The sequence below is a fragment of the Rhinopithecus roxellana genome, chromosome 11, assembly GCF_007565055.1.
Source record: "Rhinopithecus roxellana isolate Shanxi Qingling chromosome 11, ASM756505v1, whole genome shotgun sequence".
NCBI classification, from domain to species: domain Eukaryota; kingdom Metazoa; phylum Chordata; class Mammalia; order Primates; family Cercopithecidae; genus Rhinopithecus; species Rhinopithecus roxellana.
The window spans coordinates 66,513,504-66,529,266 of NC_044559.1; the positions used below are offsets into that span (position 1 = coordinate 66,513,504).

General features: G+C 36.8%; 1 protein-coding gene across 12 annotated transcripts in view; it reads right to left on the minus strand.

Moving 5' to 3' along the window:
• PCDH15 (protocadherin related 15) overlaps window positions 1–15,763 on the minus strand; it is a 1,888,416-nt gene that overhangs the window by 549,890 nt on the left and 1,322,763 nt on the right. For all 12 annotated transcript variants that reach the window (XM_030941315.1, XM_030941316.1, XM_030941314.1 and 9 more), the window contains one exon: window positions 8,102–8,257. In XM_030941315.1, the coding sequence (XP_030797175.1) occupies window positions 8,102–8,257 (156 nt within the window). The remainder of the gene's footprint in view (window positions 1–8,101; window positions 8,258–15,763) is intronic.

A 15,763-nucleotide genomic window follows, 5' to 3' on the forward strand; every position in this document is an offset into this window, starting at 1 on the left:
TAGAAAGCTCATTGTCATCATCATTCCTATCATTCAATGAGTGTTATCTACTCATTGCATGCGCTCAGCACCATAGGTCTCATGTTACATTTTCTGTATCCTTAATCCATTGCATGCACTCAGCACCAGAGGTCTCATGATACATCCTCTGTATCCTTTACATTCTCTGTATCCTTTAATCTTTAATAACTACCCAAAAAGTATTATAGTTTATTAAAAATAAATAAAATTGAGAAAATTAAGTCCATTAGAAATTAATTAATTTTCCATTAATATACAGGTGGGAAGTGGTCATCCTAAAACTGAAACCTATGCTGTGTGATTCAATAGATTATTCCCTTTTCTCATAACACTGAACCTCGCACATGATTATTTTACTAAACTGAATCATGTGCAATTTTTTTGAAATTGATATTAATATTTATTCATATTAATGGTCATACACTCTACACTTTCAGATGTTAAGACTCGGGAAATAAATATGAATTTTCAAAATTACATGGAATTTTCTCTATGTACTCAAGTCCTATCAGTCTCTTGCCTAATGCATGTATACCATATGGTGATCAAGTGCTCAGTTTTGGAGTGAGAATGTTTTGATTACTGACTTAGAGTGGCTACTTATCAGCAGTGAGATCTTAAGCAAATTCATTAGTGCTTCCCTATTTCTACACTTTCTCATCTGTAAAGTGAAAACAATGAACATACAAAGGTTGAGTCTGTGGGCAATTATAAGTATTAAGTAAGTTATTTCATGGAAAACACTTAGAATTTGCTTGACACACAATGCAATTAATAAATGGTAACTCAATGGTAAGTATTAGAATTCACTTATTATTTAAAATGCCTTTATTTCATTCAAGGTCAGGAGGTATGATGTCAGAAATGTGGTAAACATATCTATGCAGTATTCTTATTATAAGCAAATTTGGATAAGAACAAATTTAAAATTGGTCTAGTGTGGAATTAGTTCCTAATGAGTTTGCCGAATGGCAAAAGGAGTAAGAAAAGTAAACATTAAAATTAATATAAATCTAAAGTTTGCAGACATTTAACCTGGTAAGCAGGATATAATTTTCCATATACTTGTTATGTCAATATTTACCAAAAAACTTGATTCTTCCAGAAACTCAAGGTTATTTAAACTGCTAATATTCACCTTCCTAAATTGTGAATGGCATTTTAAATGTAAATTTATGAAGTATCCTTTAAAATTTCATGTTATTAATACCGAAAGAAACAGAACTTGCTTAAACACAAATTCATTAAGCTGACTATGAAGCACTTGGGACTCCTTGCATTGATCCTTATAAAGCTGTGCATCTAGAAAAACCTTTCGACGAAAAGAAAAGGGATATTTGTTCAAAGGGGAATCATATCAATGTTGCTTAATCAGTGACTTTAGTATTTCTGGGACATGAAAAGTAGGGTAAAAATATCTCAAGTGGCATAACAGTCATATAATGGATAAATATATAATTTCTCCCTAATGTTTTGTAAGTAGACTGTAATTCACGTAGTTCATATTTATCAAGTTTTAAAAAGTGTTTTTGTTGTTCTTGTCATCATTCTTGTTTTAATATATGTAATTTATTACAATAATCTGGAAAGGTTTTACTCCTTTCTTTAAAAAATGTACTCTATATGAGCTTCTTCATAAATTTAACTCAAAACAAACTCTTGCTTTCTATCTCAGGAACATCAACATAGAAACATGTATGTTATAGAATATTTTTCTGTATGACAACCGTGCCATTCCTAATTTAATGATAAATCTACTTATAGCACTTCTGTAATGTGCCAGACACTGTTCTACTCAATGACAAACAAAGTGCTAGCTTTAATGAAGATTCAATTTTAAGGGGGTAAATATTATAACGAAAAGCAAATACATATGCAGTATTGACGCAGATAAGTGGTATAAAGACAACCAGTTTCAGATAGTCTGTTACAAGAGTCACAAAATATGCAGGTTATATATTATACACTGAAAATTTGTGGGGCTTTTTCTTTCTATTTTAAAATTTATTACGTGTCTTCACTGAACCTTGTGAGGCAAAAATTCTAATACTACCGTTCTTGTTTTTAGGTGAGAAATTTGAAGTACAGAACAAATTAAACGAAATGTTTTCAAGAAAGATAAATGAAAGTAACAAATGATAACCCAGAACCAGCATCATTGTATATTTGTATTGTCAGCAGATTTGGCTATGATGGAAAATCTTTGAAGAATCTTTCTCAACATGATTTTTGATATGCACATGCACTAATTTATTGTGGGTATATTCAACAGAGTAGAATTGCTGAGTCATAGAGTGTCTGTCTGTTCAGTGTCTGCTGACGCTACAAAATAATTAATGTAATTGTGCCAATTTACATTATCTACCAACAATGTATGAAAGTTGTGATTATTCCATATCTCTACCAAAACATGAGAGTATATTTTCTTTCAATTAAAAGTTTAATTGAACTTAAAAAATAAATAAATATAATTAAAACTCCATTTTGGTAGGTATTATAATCCATGGATTACTTTTAAAAAATTAATTTTTTATTTGTTGCTGATGTATAAAATTTATTTCTTTAAAAAAATATTGGATGGGCACAGTGGCTCATGCCTGTAATCTCGGCGCTTTGGGAGGCAGAGGCAGGTGGATCACCAGAAGTCAGGAGTTCGAGACCAGCCTGACCAATATGGAGAAACCCCATTTCTACTAAAAATACAAAATTAGCTGGGTGTGGTGGCACGTGCCTGTAATTCCAACTACTCAGGAGGCTGAGGCAGGAAAATCGCTTGAACCCGGGAGGCAGAGGTTGCACTGAGCCAAGATCGTGCCATTGTACTCCAGCCTGGGCAACAAAGCAAAAAAAAAAAAAAAAAAAAAAAAAAAGAAAAAAAAAAATTTGACCTTGTCTGCGGTAAACTTGCCTAACTCATTTTTTAACTGTAATTTTTTTTTTCTGTAAATACTATTGGGTAGTTCTACATATAATAATGTCATCTATAAGTATTTAATCAAATGCCATTTTCTAAATATAAAGAGTATTTCTAGTTTATTTTCATTGTATTTATTGATTTTAAGCTCAATTGTTTGATGATTAGAAAATATATTCTGTATAATTTTAGCCACGTGGGACATGCTGATACCTCCATGAAAACCCAGCATTTGGTAAATTCTTTTACATGTTTCATCCATGTGCCTGAAAAGAATAAATTTCATAGTTGTTGGATACATCATTTTATAACACATCAGGTAAATTTTGCTTATTTCAATGTTCAAATCTTATGTTTCCTTGCTCTTTTTTTTTTTTCTTTACGTATTTTGACAGTTACTGGGAGAAATTTTGCATTAGTTTTCTATTGCTGTCATAAAAATTATCATAAATTTTGTGGCTTAAATTAATATAATTTACTCTCACACAGTTTGGTTAGTCAGAAGTCAGAGATAGCTCTCACCAAACTAAAATCAAGGTGTCTGTAGGACTGTATTTCTGTAGACTCTGAAAATGAATTCACTTCCAAGTGCATTCAGATTATTGACTGTATTTATTTATTTTTATGTTATTTATTTTTATTTTATTAATTTTTATGTTATATATATTCTTACTCCATTAATGTTCAAAACCAGTATAGTGGCTAAGTCCTTCTAAGTCTTAGATTGTCTTTGATCTCCCCTTAAGCCTCATCTTATCCAGTTCCTCTTCCCTTGCCTCTCTGTGACTCTAGCCAGAGAAAATTCTTTCCTTTTAAGGGCTCACATTGAGATTGGGCCTACCAGAGTAATCCAGGATAATCTCCCTATTAACTTCCATAACCTTAATCGCATCTGCAAAGTTATTTTTGCCAGATAAGTGTGTAGATATCTTTGGGAGGCTTTAATTCAAATTATATGATCTTCCAAGCATCAATTTTCTCATTTCTAAGACAGGGATATTCCTTCCTTGTAAAGCTACTGTGAGGACTAAATAAGGTAATGTGCATAAAAAAAGAGAATACTACAGTGCTCAAAATATAGAAACAGTTCCATAAACAATGCATTTTAATTTATTTTAATATACTATAGGTAACACATGCTTTAGAGGTTTTTATATTTCCTTTCTGTCTGCCTCAGGATGATAAAAATAAATTAATATTGACTGAAAAATTTGCTCTCAGTGAAAAGATCATTAAAAACCAAGACACATACAAGCTCTATATTAACTTGAGATAAATTTTTCACATGCTCAAGGAAACATTATGTCTGCCATGACTTGCTCTTGTTTACTTTCATCAAAAGAAATGTTAGGGAGTGAGATACACCTCAAAAAACTGACATCACTGTCAAGAAAGATTTGCCTCCAAAAATTGCTTGAGAATGATAAGCAACTGTGTAATTTTTTCTTGAAACCAGGCAAACTATTTACTTAACAATACAATTGTTTAAAGCTAATTGAGTCTTCACTTAAAAAAGAGAAAAATACTTCAATGTCTTATATCTTGCTCATGAGAAAGACATTTGAAACCTTGTTTTAACCCGTGTTCAACATTTAGATAGAGGAACTAATAATGTTTCGGTGAATTCTTGACAAACTAATAGAAGTACATGTTTACAAAGAGCATAAGAGGGTAGTATTTAATGCATTTATAAAAGTGCTGATTGTGATTATGATATAATACCATAAATGTAAATCATATTTATTTGTAAAATAAGGTACATGAAAGTAGTTATAATTTAGAATACTAGAATGTCTCTTGATAAGTAATAAAGGGATTATTGAACTAAGGAACTGAGTTTTATTCCCAACTCCATGGTCAATTTTGTAACCATCAATTTACACTACTGCTCCAATTCTCAGATTTCTCATAGTGAATACAAAGAGTGACTAATCAGGACTTAATTGTGGAAGCTTCCTTTATAAATCTGTGATAATGACTTTATTATACCTGTCTTTTGCATTTTAATGAAATGTGAAATATTTTGACATTCACAATCTATTAAACTGTGAATGATTTTTCTTGGAAAAACATTTAGATCTTTCTTAATTGTATAAACTTCATGTCTTATATTAAAAGGAGAAATAGTATGAAAAATGTCTTGCAATCTTGCACAGAATAAAACTCATTTCATTTAATTTTATTATAAATACAGCATTGTAGATGGATGAGATAGGAATATCTATTTATACACATACACATATATATGTATATGTGTATATAATTTTAATACATCTTTCTAATACATGATTCATAATAGATAATTCATATCAACTAAACTAAGAGATAATTCATAATTTATAATTCATTGAACTAAATTAAGTGCTAGTACTATGGAAGAACTATTCAAATGAAAAATGAGAATAATAGCTAAATTTCTATTTTTTCTTTTGATGCAATTTCAAGGTTTAAATGTACTTTTTTTTTTTAAGCAAGTAAATATAGAGAGTATGGGCAAAATCAGAAGTGAAAAATATGATCAAGTACACACATTTGATATTATCAAACCACGGAAGATATGACCATAATGTCAATGGGATAGGATTGCCTCAGTTACCTAAAGGGAAATGCATTGTGAGAAACTTACCAGTTCAACCACATATGGACAGCTTTCCACAGTAATCCAGCTTCTCGAAATAATGTTTAAGATCAAATCTTTACCTTTTCTATAATTTTATCACTCAATGTTTGGGAGTTTAGGGTTTGAATAAATTGAAGATCTATACATGTACATAATCAGGGATTATTTCATAAAAATAAATCAAGTAAAAAAAGACAAATGAAACTTTGAGACTTGCATGGCAAGGAGGATCTTATTCTAGGCAAAATGAACAGTGCGAGCAAAGGCTAAGAAATGGAGATAGTTACGATATGTGAGGAAGTTAATCTAAACAGAATAAGGCATTATCAGGGAGAATTTGAGAATGTTCAGAATACACTGACAAACGATCAGATTATGGAAGAGCTTGAAGGCCTGCCAAAGGAAGTGACCTTTTGACACCTGACGATAATGAGAAATTGCAAAATTTTTGAAAAGTAAAGTTGCATGATTAAAATGATATTTGAGAAGGTTACTGTTTAACAAGGCACTGGAAGGATTAGAGAGGGAATTGGAAATAGTCAAATCACATGGGATGCTTTGAATTTCAGATCGAACATTATAAATTTCTGTAAGAAAGAACTATGAACAGGGATCCAGGGGCAGTTAGGGACATGGATGAGGCTGGAAACCATCATTCGTGGCAAACTAACACAAGAACAGAAAACCAAAAACCGCATGTTCTCACTCATAAGTGGGAGTTGAACAATGAGAACACATGGACACAGGGAGAAAAGCATCACATACCGGGGCCTGTTGGGGTGTGTAGGGGTAGGTGAGGGTTAGCATTAGGAGAAATATGTAATGTAGATGATGGGTTGATGGGTGCAGCAAACCACCATGGCACGTTTATACCTATATAACAAACCTGCATGTTCTGTACATGTATCCCAGAACTAACAAATCTACTTACAGAATCTGTGTGTATATGTGTGTTTGTGTGTGTGTGTACATATGTATATTCATATATATATACACACATATATACAAATACATATACACACACATATACAGATGGCATGGGTATACCTATGTAACAAACCTGCACGTTCTGCACATGTATCTCAGAACTAACAACTCTACTTACAGAATCTGTATATATATATATATATATATATATATATATATATATATATATACACACACACACACACACACATATATGTATACAGAACTAGCAAATCTACTTACAGAATCTGTATGTATGTATGTATATATACATATATACATACATACAGATTCTGTAAGTAGATTTGCTACCTAAGATCATTCACCTATCACTTTATGCCAAAATAAAGTTAGCACTCAACCAAACAAAGCAAATATAACTCAAAGGGTGTATTACAAAATAAGATCATTTATATATAATTAAAACTAGTTACTTGGAAATTAATTAGCATCTGTCATTACAGTAGAAATTCATTTAAAAAAAGTGACTCAAAGAGGTGAAGCATTTATCGACCAGTAATTTGTCTTGTTAAATTTAAATAGGAGTTTATATTTTGTTTTTAAGTTATACAATCTAGAAAATCTCAGATGATGAGGAACATAATTTCTTCAAACTTTCATGAACAGAAGAATGTGAAATAACTAAAAAATATTTTTAGTAATTTCAAAAAGAATGTAGAAGTTAAAGGCCCAAAGGATGTTTAATTCACAAATTACAGTTCTTCTCCTATAAAGCAGGTATGTAAATGTTTAAGATTTTTTAAACTCTTGAAATGTAAAGATGGTCTGCTAAAATATGTACTATCACATTAATATAATTCATTTTTTCATGTATCTAACATATCCATAATAGGTCACGTTAGAGGTACTCTAGATATATTTTGTAGCTGAATTAACTAAAAATAATTAATGAAATAACCACGGTTTAAAAAAACATAAAAGCGCTTCACTTATGCATTTTAGCCAAAAGAGAAAATCAAACAAAGCAAAACAACAAACAAGCATGTCCTAAAAATGTTATAATTCTACTTTTTAAATATAATTTTTCTAATTTGATCAGCATTTTTCTACATGAATTCAGTTGTGATTTATATTTACTCTTTAGATATTTCAGAACTTGATTTTAAAATACAGAAACTTTACATTTCTATTGCGATTCTATAACTTTACATTTATAGAATTGCAGACATTTTCTTCCGGTATTTAATTAGTATGATCACCTCAGAAATACAAAGACAATGTATTTGTATTAGATAAATGCCTTAGGACAATAATAATAACTCTTGTTATGCCTAGATAAGCATGTACACGGATCTAGGCAATAAATTTTCAAAGATGATGAAAAATAAAATATCTATTATTATGAATACATTAAATTATTTTTCCCATAGTTAAATGAATTCCTAAAATAACATCAGAAGTCATATATTTCTTCTGAGTACTTTTTTTTTTAATGTTTTCCTGGTTTTTCTAAACAGTTAAACTCATAATTTTAAAGGAATCATTTATAAACATTTATTGTATATAGTTAGATACATATATCAACAGAAAGGACAGAGAGAGAGCAAATAGAAACTGACCTCATTTACTGTGGCATAGTAGCTTTCATGCTTGAAAGTGGGTGAGTTGTCATTCCTGTCTCTCACCACTATTCGCACTTCATGGTAGATAATCGTGCCCACTTTTTTGTTGATGCACTGGACCTGCACCACAATGGAGTGTATGTTCATTGGTGGCTGCAATGTAGAAATTACATCTTTAAAAATACTAATTAAAAACAAAGCTTCTCATCACTGTCAAAGCACTTGTTCATTCAGTACATTTTTCTATTCTTGTTTATTTTTAAGTTATAATAATCTAGAAGCAAATGATCTGTCTGGAGCCATGAGGCCCGGAATTAGCCGACCTCTGTTGCTTGATCTCCGCAAAGCGGAGACAAGAGGGCGCATTCCCGGGTTCTTTATTTATAAACCCTTCCCGCGCGCGCCTAAGTTTCTCCCGCGCGCGCCAAAACTGTTCCCGCGCGCCAACCTTTCCCGCGCGCGCCAACCTTTCCCGCGCGCGCGCAAACATTTTCCCGCCCAGGAAGATATGCAGCCCAGGGCGCAGGTGCGATCCCGCGCCCGGGAAAAGTACAAACCCACGGCGCATGCGCGATTGTAATTTGAGAAGATCCGGCCCCTATCACCGCCCTGGCCCAACCTCTTCCCCTGCCAGCCTATATAAGGCATGACCCTACACTCAATAAACGAGACTTGATCAGGCTGTTTGTCTTGTCTCCATTTCTTGTGTTTTCTTGTCTCCTCCATTCCCACTCCCCCTTCCAGGGCCCGTTCGACTGTCCTGCAGGTCAGGACACCTGGCGCCCGAACAGGGACCTGGACACGAGGGAAAAAGTGAGGAAGAAGGCACTAAAGTCGGCCGAAAGTGAAAGTGGAAAGAAATTCCCCCGGACGTCGCGGGAGCCTGCCGCATTGGAACCAGAGGTGAGTAATAGTGTCTGATTATGGGACAAGAATTAAGCCAGCATCAAATTTATGTAGGGCAATTAAAAGAGGCTTTAAAAACACGAGGAGTAAAGGTTAAAAGTAATGATTTGTTTAAGTTTTTTGATTTTGTAAAAGAAACCTGCCCTTGGTTTCCACAAGAAGGGACCATTGACGTAAAGAGGTGGCGTAGAGTGGGAGACTGTTTTCAAGATTACTATAGTACTTTTGGACCAGAAAAGGTTCCGGTGACAGCTTTTTCTTATTGGAATCTAATCAGAGATATAATAGATAAAAAGGAAAAAGAAAAAGATCCTGAGGTAATGGCAGTGGTTACTCAGACTGAGGAAATATTAAGAGGCAGCTCCCAAACCGACCTCGAAAAACCCATACCTAATAAAGAAATAGACCTTATATCTCTACAAAGTGACGAGGAAGAGGCTGGGGTCCCCTCAATGACAAATATAGAAACATCAAATAAGGAAAAGTTCAAAAAATACCCAGTTTTACCTACAACTAATGAAAGCAAAAGCAAAAATAACCTTAACTGTTCAGAAGTAAACTGGGATAATTTAGAGGAAGGGGCAGCAAAATATTATAATTCTGACTGGCCACAAACTCTTACTTATCCCCCTCCCTATAATAAGGCTTCTGCCCCCACAGTTATGGCAGTAATAGACCCAAAAGAGGAGCTTAGAGAAAAAATTGCACAGCTTGAAGAGCAAATAAAGCTCGAAGAACTACATCAGTCTTTAATCACTAGATTGCAGAAATTAAGGACAGGAAGTGAGAGCGTTCAATACCCTAAAGGAATAGAGAAACCCTCTCACCCTCAGAGACCCGGACAGCATGTCCCAAAAGGAAGGTCGCTTGGTAGTAGGGATAGGGAGGATTCCTCTCCTCGAGATGTTTTTCCAGTAACGGAAACTACAGATACGCAGGGTCGAGCCTGGAGACACCACAATGGGTTTGAATTTACTGTAATAAAAGAACTAAAAACTGCTGTCTCGCAATACGGAGCTACTGCCCCGTACACCCTGGCCATAGTCGAATCTGTGGCCGAAAATTGGCTCACTCCCATAGATTGGAATACCTTAGTTAGAGCAGTTCTTTCCGGAGGCGACCATCTGATTTGGAAGTCAGAATTTTATGAAAATTGTAGAGATACGGCCAAGAGAAACCAACAAGCCGGAAATGGTTGGGATTTTGATATGCTAACTGGCTCGGGTAATTACACAGAAACCGATGCTCAGATGCAGTATGATCCTGGACTGTTTTCTCAAATCCAGGCAGCGGCTACCAAAGCCTGGAGAAAACTTCCTGTTAAGGGGGATCCAGGAGCCTCGCTCACGGGGGTCAAACAAGGACCTGATGAGCCTTTTGCAGACTTTGTACATAGACTTTTAACCACAGCCAGCAGAATATTTGGAAATGCCGAGGCAGGGGTGGATTATGTAAAACAGCTAGCTTACGAAAACGCTAACCCGGCTTGTCAGGCAGCAATCAGACCTTATAGAAAGAAAACAGACTTAACAGGTTACATCCGCCTCTGTTCAGACATAGGGCCCTCATATCAACAGGGTTTGGCTATGGCTGCTGCCTTTAGTGGACAAACCGTAAAAGACTTCCTCGCCAGTAAAAATAAGAATAGCAAGGGGTGCTTCAAGTGTGGAAAATTGGGACACTTCGCTAGGGATTGTAAGGGAGAGCTAGCTAAGACCTTAGAGGCAAAAGCTCCAGGCCTCTGCCCTAGGTGTAAAAGAGGAAAACATTGGTCCAATGAATGTAAATCTAAAATTGACAATCAAGGAAATCCCCTAACACCTCAACAGGGAAACGGATTGAGGGGCCGGCCCCAGGCCCCGAAACAAGCTTATGGGGCGGTCAGTTTTGTACCAACCAACAACAATCCGTTTCACAGCTTAGTAGAGCAACCCCAGGAAGCGCAGGATTGGACCTCTGTTCCACCTCCCACACAGTATTAACCCCTGAAATGGGACCTCAGGCCCTAAGTACGGGTATATATGGGCCCCTACCCTCAAACATGTTTGGATTAATCCTGGGAAGAAGCAGCGTCATCATGAAAGGCCTACAGGTCTTTCCAGGAATAGTGGATAGTGATTATATAGGAGAAATCAAAATCATGGCCAAGGCTATTGACAACATCATTATCATTCCTCAAGGGGATAGAATAGCGCAGTTACTCCTGTTACCATTGCTAAAAACAGTTAATAAAGTCCAATCGCCCCTAAGGGGAAAGGGAGGATTCGGATCCTCAGACATCTACTGGGTACAGCCCATTACTAATCAAAAACCCTCTCTCACCTTGTGGCTAGACGGAAAGTTATTTACAGGACTGATAGACACAGGGGCCGATGTAACAATTATTAAAGAGCAAGATTGGCCCTCCAGTTGGCCCACTTCAGAGACCTTAACAAATTTACGAGGAATCGGGCAAAGTAATAACCCTAGACAAAGTTCCAAATATCTCACCTGGAGAGATCAAGAAAGTAATTCCGGTCTCATTAAGCCATTTGTTATCCCTGATTTGCCTGTTAACCTTTGGGGTAGAGATCTTCTCTCCCAAATGAGGGTCATGATGGGTAGCCCAAATGATATAGTCACTGCACAAATGTTGGCTCAGGGCTACCACCCTGGAAAAGGGTTAGGAAAAAGAGAAGATGGCATTTTACAGCCAATCCCAGCCATAGGAAAATTGGATAAAATGAGGCTTGGAAATTTTTAACCGTGGCCATTGACATGCCTGCACCCCAAAAATTTGCTGATCCAATCACTTGGAAGTCAGATGAACCCATTTGGGTTGATCAATGGCCACTAACCAATGAGAAGCTTGCCGCTGCCCAACAGTTAGTGCAGGAACAATTAGAGGCAGGACACATCACAGAAAGCAACTCTCCTTGGAACACCCCCATATTCGTCATAAAAAAGAAATCTGGAAATTGGAGACTCTTACAAGATCTAAGAGCAGTAAATGCTACTATGGTCCTTATGGGCGCCTTACAGCCAGGGCTACCCTCTCCGGTAGCAATCCCTCAAGGATATTTTAAAATTATCATAGACCTTAAAGATTGCTTTTTTACAATTCCCCTTCATCCTACTGACCAAAAACGATTCGCCTTTAGCTTACCATCTGTAAATTTCAAAGAACCAATGAAACGATACCAATGGAAAGTGTTACCTCAAGGTATGGCCAACAGTCCCACCTTGTGTCAAAAATATGTGGCTACGGCCATACACTCAGTTAGAGAGACATGGAAACAAATGTATATTATACACTATATGGATGACATTCTTATAGCAGGAAAAATGGGAGAACAAGTTTTACAGTGTTTTGCTCAACTCAAGCAAGAACTAACCACGGCGGGTTTACAAATAGCTCCAGAAAAAATACAACTACAAGACCCTTATACATATTTAGGTTTTCAAATAAATGGACCTAAAATTACAAATCAAAAGGCCGTTATCCGTAAAGATAAGTTACAAACCCTCAATGATTTCCAAAAGCTCCTTGGAGACATAAATTGGCTTCGGCCCTACTTAAAACTCACCACAGGAGACTTAAAACCCTTATTCGACACCCTGAGAGGTGACCCCAGCCCTAAGTCCCTTAGGTCGTTATCAAAAGAAGCTCTTTTATCACTTAATAAAGTAGAGGCGGCCATTGCTGAGCAATTTGTTACTAACATAGACTATTCACAGCCATTAACCCTTTTAATATTTAACACAACACTAACACCTACTGGTTTATTCTGGCAAAATAACCCTATTATGTGGGTCCACTTGCCTTCATCTCCCAAAAAGGTATTACTCCCCTATTATGATGCCATAGCAGATTTAATTATTCTAGGGAGAGACAATAGCAAAAAATATTTTGGAATTGAACCCTCTATGATCATACAACCTTATTCTAAGCCACAAATCCATTGGTTGATGCAAAATACTGAAACGTGGCCGATTGCTTGCGCCTCTTATGCTGGCAACTTAGATAACCATTATCCACCAAACAGGCTTATTCAATTTTGTAAGCTGCATGCTTTTGTCTTCCCTCATGTTACCAGTAAAACACCTTTAGACAATGCCTTATTAGTATTCACTGATGGGTCATCCACAGGAACTGCTGCATACACCTTTGCAGACACCACTGTTAAATTCAAAACCAGCCATACTTCAGCTCAGCTAGTAGAATTGCAGGCCCTAATCGCAGTACTGTCAGCCTTCCCTAATCAGGCCCTTAATATTTATACTGACAGTGCATATTTAGCTCACTCAATATCTTTACTTGAGACCGTAGCACAAATCAAACATGTCTCAGACACAGCCAAGTTATTTTTACAATGCCAACAATTAATACATGACAGATCAACACCTTTCTTTCTTGGACATATTAGAGCTCATTCAGGATTACCAGGACCTCTATCCCAGGGCAATCAACTGGCTGATATGGCAACCAAGACGGTAGCCATAGCTACAAATACAAACCTAGCCCAAGCACAGGCTATTCATGCCTTACACCATCTTAATGCTCAAACTTTGAGACTGATGTTTAAAATAACTAGAGAACAAGCAAGACAAATAGTTAAACAATGTCAGACCTGTATAACATACCTGCCAGTCCCTCACTTAGGAATTAACCCAAGAGGACTAGTTCCCAACATGATTTGGCAAATGGATGTCACTCATTATTCAGAATTCGGTAACTTAAAATACATCCATGTATGTATAGATACATTTAGTGGATTTATACTGGCCACCCTACAAACAGGCGAAGCTACCAAACATGTCATAGCTCATTTACTACACTGTTTTTCCATAGTTGGAAAGCCTAAACAACTAAAAACAGACAATGGTCCTGGTTATACATCCAAAGCCTTTCAAGACTTTTGTCTTAAATTACAAATAAAACACATTACTGGAATTCCCTATAACCCTCAAGGACAAGGAATAGTTGAAAGAGCACACCTATCCTTAAAAACCACCATTGACAAAATAAAAAGGGGAGAATGGTACCCTACTAAGGGCACCCCTAGAAATATCCTTAATCACACACTTTTTATTTTAAATTTTTTAAATTTGGACAACCTGAACAGATCAGCAGCCGATCGATTTTGGCATTCCGAGTCCAAAAAACAATTTGCCACGGTTAAATGGAAAGACCCCTTAGACAACACATGGCATGGTCCAGACCCAGTGTTAATCTGGGGAAGAGGCTCAGTTTGTGTTTTTTCTCAAACTCATGATGCAGCCAGATGGCTACCAGAGCGACTGGTAAGACAGGTACCTAATAATAACCAATCCAGGGAGTGATTTTCTCCCTGAGAGTACTCTTTTCCTCTATTGCAGAGATGAACTTCAACTACAAGCCCCTCTGGACCATGGTGCTGATTTGCCAAGCACTCCAGGTATATGCCGGCTTTGGTAATCCCCATGAGGCCCGTAAATATATACGACAACGATACGGTAAGCCCTGTGATTGTTTGGGGGGATATGTGACCTCCCTTCCAAATACGTACATCTCAGCTGTGTCCTGCTCCGCTTACACAGCATACCTGTCTAGTGACTCTCTTAAGTGGAGGTGTGTGTCAACCCCAAGAATATTTAGTGGAGGGGATACCACAACCTGCCCTTGTGACACATTTGAGACTGCTATGCATAGTTCCTGCTACACTACTTATTTAGAATGTACCTCTGGCGGTAAAACATACTATACTGCTATCCTAACAAGATCTAGAACCCCTACTATAGGGGCCAATAGTGTCCCTACAGTTGTAGGAAGTACCAATAACCTTATATCAGCTGGCTGTACTGGAACTGTAGGACAGCCTGTCTGCTGGAATATTCACCCCCCTCTTCATACCTCTGACGGAGGAGGACCACAAGACAAGGTCCGAGAAATTAGGGTATACAAAAAACTTGAAGAGTTGCAAAGGTCCCTGTACCCGGAAATTCACTACCACCCCTTGGCCTTGCCCAAAGCCCGAGGGAAAGAGAAAATTGATGCCCAGACCTTTGCCCTCCTCACGGCTACTCATAACCTGCTTAACAATTCCAACTCTAGTCTGGCTGATGACTGCTGGCTGTGTCTGCAATCAGGAGATCCCGTTCCTCTTGCCATACCCAGTAATAACTTAAATTATGCATCCAATACCCCTTGCACCATAATTCCTCCCCTTAAAGTACAGCCTTTAGAATTTCCTAGTTCCTCTTGCATCTACTCCCCTCCCCTTAATAACACTTACGACCTCGATGTAGGATTCAATCAATTCAATAATTGTTCCACCATAGTAAATATTTTCCAATCGCTGTGTGCCCCAAACAGCTCGGTTTTTATATGTGGCAATAATAGGGCTTATACCTATTTACCTACTAACTGGACAGGACGCTGTGTCTTAGCCACACTTTTACCTGACATAGACATTATCCCTGGAGATGAACCTGTACCTATCCCAGCTATAGATCACTTTTTAGGAAGAAACAAAAGGGCAATACAATTTATCCCCTTACTTGCAGGATTAGGCATAACTACTGCCGTAGCAACTGGGGCTACAGGCCTAGGGGTTTCTGTTACTCAATACACCAAATTGTCTCGCCAACTGATCTCAGATATGCAGGCCATTTCGAGTACTATACAAGATTTACAAGATCAGGTAGATTCTCTGGCAGAAGTAGTGCTCCAAAATAGAAGAGGCCTAGATTTACTAACTGCAGAACAGGGAGGCATCTGCTTGGCTTTACAGG